Genomic DNA, 5,692 nt, shown 5'->3' on the forward strand with positions numbered 1-5,692 from the left:
TTGACTCACTCCAGGAGTATTGGTGTTAGATCTAGACTTCTTTTGGTCACCTTGTTCATAAAAATGTAAGCTTTATGGTGTATCTTGAACCCTGTGTGTGTTAAGACCATTGTTAAGCTCTTTTTGAGCTCTTGAGCCCCATTAAGCCATGCATATGTGTAAAGTTTCCAACTTTACATGATAAGTGGTCTTATAGAATCAGATTTGAGAGTTTGGCTTGAAGTCTCAATAGACTAAGTGCTTAATGGAGTGGGGTGGCCAACTGGGGAGTACGATGGGTGTACCAATCTTATACATTGCACATACTAGCCCCAGAGGGTGTACGCTAAGTGTACGAGCCGAGTACGCCCCACGTACTCAACAGGTGGGCATCAAATTTGGGCTTCTCGGTTTTGGGACCACGTTTGGACCTTCAGAGATTAGGGTCTTGTTGGGACATCAGGTTCCTAGTTTTGGGCTGATGTTGTTATATTGGGTTCTTTTGGATGAAGGGACACAAATGGATTTAGGCCCAATTTGGAAGAATGGGCCATAATTGGGCTTTAGGTGGCCGTTTTGGAATTGGGCCTTTTGAGTAGTTAGTGTGGGCCTTGGCCCTGGGCCAAGTTAGGTAAAGGTTAAAATGGTTTTTTACCCTAGTTTAGACTCTTAGTTATGGGTCGGAATCTAATTATTAGTTGGATGTTATTTTATGATGGCAGCGCGGCGATTTTATCGGAACAACAGACAAAGATTTATCTGAGTGACTCAGCAGCTTGATGTGAATTTCCTCACTGTGTTTAACGGGTCGAAGGCACCAATTCCGGCCCATGGTTTAATATGTTAGGATGCTTATTATATGTGTGACTCTTGCATATGTATGTATTGGTATGTATACCGAGCGGGGCTCGATGCCGGACGAGGCCCGATGACTGTATTGTATGATATTGTCTTTGTGATTATTGCATGTTTTAGTATGATTATACGTTTATATGTGTATCGGGCAGTTCCCAATGTCAAGCGAGGCCTAATGATTGACATATCCATAAACCGAGCGTGACTCAATGCTGGCTAGGGCCCGAGGCCTGTTAGGACTTGATGCCGGGTGAGGCCCGATAAAGGGTGGGGGCCCACTATGTGTTTATTATGTACGATATGTGGTATTTTGGGGAACTTACTAAACTTTGTGTTTACGGTTTTCAGTTTATGCTTCAGGTACTTCTTATTCGAAAAGGAAGAGCCCGGGATGATTGCAGAACACACACCATCTCATTCTGCATTCTTTGATTTACTATGATATTTTATGATGTAATTATACACTTTGATCCATCTTGGTTGTATGACAATGTTTTGTATTACCGTTTTATAAATTTTAAAATGAAATTTTTGGGACGTTACAATTCATCTCTACAAGAGTTCCCTTTTTACCCCTCAAATCGATTTCTCTCCTTTCTTTCCCCTTTCTACACACAATCTTCACAACAAAAAAATAATTAACTCCATGAAATACAAAATAATATACAAACACAATACATATTAGACTTACAAATTTGTTTAAAATAACAAGTTATATAAAGGAACAACACCAAATATGTATGTTTATGCTATATATCTACGATATACAAGGAAGTGGGTGAATATGAGATGAAATTATAGTTATTAAGTTTGAAAAATGGTAATTTTCTAAACATAATGGTAAAATGGTAATGTAACACAGTTATTGAAACCCTAACAAAACAACATGTTTTTATTCATAGGCAGATTCATTTTGAGCCTCTGAGTCATTTACGTCTACGAGTCATTAAGATCTAATGATTTAGAGAATATCAAACAACCCCAAAATCTCCAATAGAATATGTCCATTAGTTTATTTTATTTTTTTTCAGTTATGTTTATCTTCTTATAAATTATAGTTTCCCTTCGATCAACAAGAGATCATAATTCTCCTTCACTTTAGGTTGCTTTAATTTCTAGGTTGTGATATTAGAACAAAAAACACCATTGTGTCGTTGAGAGAAAGCAAAGAGAAGTTTGTACAACATGTAATTCACAAGTTTGATGACTATTATGACCATTGGTCACTATTAATGGAAGATTTCAAGTTTTCTCGAACAAAAGTTGGAATTTATATAGAAAATGTATTATTTTGGTGTTAATCACACATATTTGTTAATAGAATAACTTAAAACCGAAATACAAAAAAATACCGAAAGTGAATTGCAAAACCCGAAACTAAATAGAAAAAAATGTACGCAAAGATTGCAAACCAAAAAAGACCGAGACCTAACAAAAAACGATCAGTCAAAAAAAATCAAACCAAAAAAACCTGACCCAAGACCGTATGAAACAATTCCAAAAAATACCATAGCGTTTCGAAATCCGACCCGAGACCCGTACGGACCCAATGTGTGCAATGTGCATATCTACCTAGTTTTAACTAGTTAAAATGAACTTGCCAAATATCCGACCCAAGAACAAAAAGTCCATTAAGCCAAAGCCCAAAAATAACCCATAAGGATTTAGGCAAACAGCCTATTTCGTCTCTACAATCGGTTCTGCGCCTTTGTTTCCGACCTCAAGCATTCTCTTCCGCTCTGTGCGACAGCCGCGACTGAGACTCTATTTAGACCATTCTCCAGTTTCGCTCTGTTCTGCGGAACTGCCGACTGCGCCTCTGATCTCTCATCTTTCTCTGTTCGTAACTCCGAATCCATTTGCTCATTTAGGGTTTTTAGTTTTAAATTGAAGCTCGATTGATTGTAAAATGAACATTGAAATTGGGTTTCTGTTTTACTGCAGAGGTAGTGTTTGACGCGCGATCTTTGTTCAATCGGCTTGGTTGCAGCTGCGGAGCTTCTAGTTGTTGAATTGGTAAGCTTGGTTTTGTTGATTTTGACAATTTTCTGATAGAAATATGTGATGTCATGTCTATGTTGAATTTTGGAATGTGTAAAATATGTGGGTTGCTTGTTGATTATTTGCTTATAGGAAATCACTTCTAGCGTTTATATACATGGGTGTGAAGTAATTAATGATGTTTCAGTTGATACAGCTTTATCGATTTGCTATGAACTCAACAATTGAAAGAGAGTTAAGAACAGATATTAACTTTTAGATTATGATTATGATTATCATTTTTAGATTATTTAAGTTCAAAATACACAGATTTAGAGAAGCTTGTAAGAAGTTTTTGTATGAAAAACTTATTATTAATATAAATGTAAAATTTACCTATTTATGTGTGTCCTTAACCAAGTGACTGTTGATATAAATGTAAAATGACATATTTACCCATACCAGTAATCACCTTTTAGAATCATGAACAAGAAGGAGGTATTCAAACTAGCGAAAGGCTTCCGTGGAAGGGCAAAGAATTGCATAAGGATAGCTAGAGAAAGGGTAGAAAAGGCACTTCAGTATTCTTATAGAGACCGAAGGAACAAGAAACGTGACATGCGTTCCCTTTGGATTGAACGCATCAATGCTGGCACTCGTGTTCATGGTGTATGTACAACCTCTCTTTTAAATCTTTCTCTTAAAAGCAAACAATATTGTATTTTAAAAAAATTCAAGTAATTTTATTTAATACAATTGAATAGGTTTTTCAAAGTACAATGTCCTAATATGAAAATATTAAAATTACAATGCTATTACTGGCTAGATTCTTCAAAGTACCATACGATAATTAAAAGTTATGGAAATGAAACTTTACTGATTAAGGGGTTGTTTGATAGTTGTTGATTGTGTCGGGATCTCTGATTGAGTCAAACCCAACCAATTGTGGTATTAAATTGTCTTAGCCTCTTACCAGACCCAGTAAGAAACATATCAAACAACTCTTAATTCTTGGTTTTGTCATCATTTTTTTTCCAAAGATTGTTTATATTTACAACATTTTATCGAGCTTATCATCTTTTTATCAAACGACTGAATTTTCGTTCAAACATTTTTTAGGTTAATTATGGTAACTTCATGCATGGACTAGTGAAAGAGAACATTCAAATTAATCGCAAGGTTTTATCAGAGTTGTCTATGCATGAACCGTATAGTTTCAAGGCTCTCGTTGATGTTTCTCGCACTGCTTTCCCCGGGAACCGCCAGGTGTCAGCAACACCAAAGAAGGAAGGTCTTGCAATGTTGATATGATTTTTGAGTAGTATGAAACTTTGTTTTGCAATAACGTTTTAGACTTCAAATTTGTAGTTGGTTTTTTGCTTACAAGTGTTCTTGTTGTGTTGCGTTGTGTCTCTTAATGGGTCAAAGAAGTGGTTAAAAGTAAAATGTTGTATCAGATGGGTTAAATTTGTCTAAAATCATCTAACTCACAAGATAACCATTCAACTTATTTTAATGATTAAGCTTTTACTCTAGATTCGTTATTTTTTTCGGAAGTATGTAAGTTGTATACGCAATTGGTTTGTCTATGCATTTAACTACTTTTGAATAATATTTAAAGAAAAGTAAAGAGTTATAAACAAAAATGTATGTTGATCTTTTAAATTCCTTCTAAAATCTAATACTATAGTATACATATTCAATTTCGAAAATTACTTTTTACTTTAGATTTTAATAGTAAGTTTTATTTTTACCATAGTTAACCGAGTAATTGTTTATTGGGAAACTTGAATGCAAGTACGCAACAGATAGTGTTCATAATAGTTTTTTGTCATATACATGTAAAATAAGGGATAATGACTTAGGAGAGTAATTAGGTTTTCAGTTTGTTTGTATTAGGTCATTAAGGTTTTTTTTTTTTTTTTTTTTTTTTTTTTTTTTTTTTTTTTTTTTTTTTGCATATTAGACCAATATGGTTGTTATTACCGTTTAGAAATAGTCTTTTTACCGGTTTTAACCGGTAACAATGACTATTTGTAAACGGTAATAACAACCATATTGGTCTAATACGCATAAAAAAAACCTTAGTGACCTAATACGGACAAACTGGAAACCTAATTACCCTCCTAAGTCATTAACCCTAAATTTAAAGACATTGAGAATATATTATCAGTTCGTTTAGAACTTGCGTCGTCCCATATAACCTGCTACTCCTCTATATGGCGAAGCTCTTCATCTATGGTTGTCCCTTTGGGGACATTCGATAAAATTGGAACGATACAAAGAAGATTAGCATGGCCTCTGCGTAAAGATGACACACACAAATCAAGAAATGGTCCAAATTTTTTTTTAAAACCCTTCTTCGTCTTCTCTTGAACCCGAATTCCATTTTCAAATGCAAATAGAGTTCAATTGCAATTCTTACGTTTCGGTAGTTCATCTATTGAAGTCATGATCAGACAACATGTGGATTCCATGGTCAGATTGATCTTCTTGTTGATGTCTTCAACCATTTGTGGCAAGTAAGGGTATCTTTCTTTTTATAAAGTCTCCTTTAAGTTTTTAACTTTTCCTGTCATTAAGTTTCATGCTTTATAAACTTCCGTTTATGTGTTGTATATAGTTTGTATGTGTTTGTTTATTTGCTGATTTTTGATTAATTCTGCAACTTCAGTTTCTTAGTTCATGTTGTGGTTTTGCTTTTTATAAAATAATTGATAATAGGCATCCTATGCAAGTCCCTGTTGGTTTTACATTTTCATTCGTTATCAAATGTAGACATTGATGGGAGGTATCAAAGTGATATTGTATTTGTACATATGGATGTGTTCATGTAAACATCTAAATGACAAAAAAGAAGTTATTGATAAAATGTTGC

General features: G+C 34.4%; 1 protein-coding gene and 1 non-coding gene across 3 annotated transcripts; both read left to right on the plus strand.

Moving 5' to 3' along the window:
* The first annotated feature begins 2,514 nt into the window (after nt 1-2,514).
* LOC111902167 (uncharacterized) lies at nt 2,515-4,349 on the plus strand. Of its 2 annotated transcripts, none has more exons than XM_023898030.3 (4): nt 2,515-2,673; nt 2,779-2,850; nt 3,294-3,483; nt 3,934-4,349. In XM_023898030.3, exons 3-4 carry the CDS (start codon nt 3,298-3,300, stop codon nt 4,123-4,125), a joined length of 378 nt encoding a protein of 125 aa, XP_023753798.1. In that variant the 5' UTR covers nt 2,515-2,673; nt 2,779-2,850; nt 3,294-3,297; the 3' UTR covers nt 4,126-4,349. The 2 variants fall into 2 exon arrangements, with proteins under 2 accessions (XP_023753798.1, XP_023753797.1); XM_023898029.3 differs by having other exon boundaries at nt 2,516-2,673; nt 3,280-3,483.
* Nucleotides 4,350-5,058: 709 nt separating this feature from the next.
* On the plus strand, nt 5,059-5,161 carry LOC111902179 (U6 spliceosomal RNA). Its single transcript, XR_002853699.1, has one exon. It is a non-coding gene; the product is annotated as a U6 spliceosomal RNA (small nuclear RNA).
* Nucleotides 5,162-5,692: the final 531 nt, after the last annotated feature.

This window comes from Lactuca sativa, chromosome 4 (genome assembly GCF_002870075.4).
Source record: "Lactuca sativa cultivar Salinas chromosome 4, Lsat_Salinas_v11, whole genome shotgun sequence".
Taxonomy (NCBI): Eukaryota; Viridiplantae; Streptophyta; class Magnoliopsida; order Asterales; family Asteraceae; genus Lactuca; species Lactuca sativa.

Bases quoted from the DNA above. Each gene is read 5' to 3' on its own strand.
- LOC111902167 (XM_023898030.3), top strand. From the start codon at position 3,298: ATGAACAAGAAGGAGGTATTCAAACTAGCGAAAGGCTTCCGTGGAAGG. The intron at 3,484-3,933 runs GTATGTACAACC...AACATTTTTTAG, and splicing joins CTGGCACTCGTGTTCATGGT to GTTAATTATGGTAACTTCAT.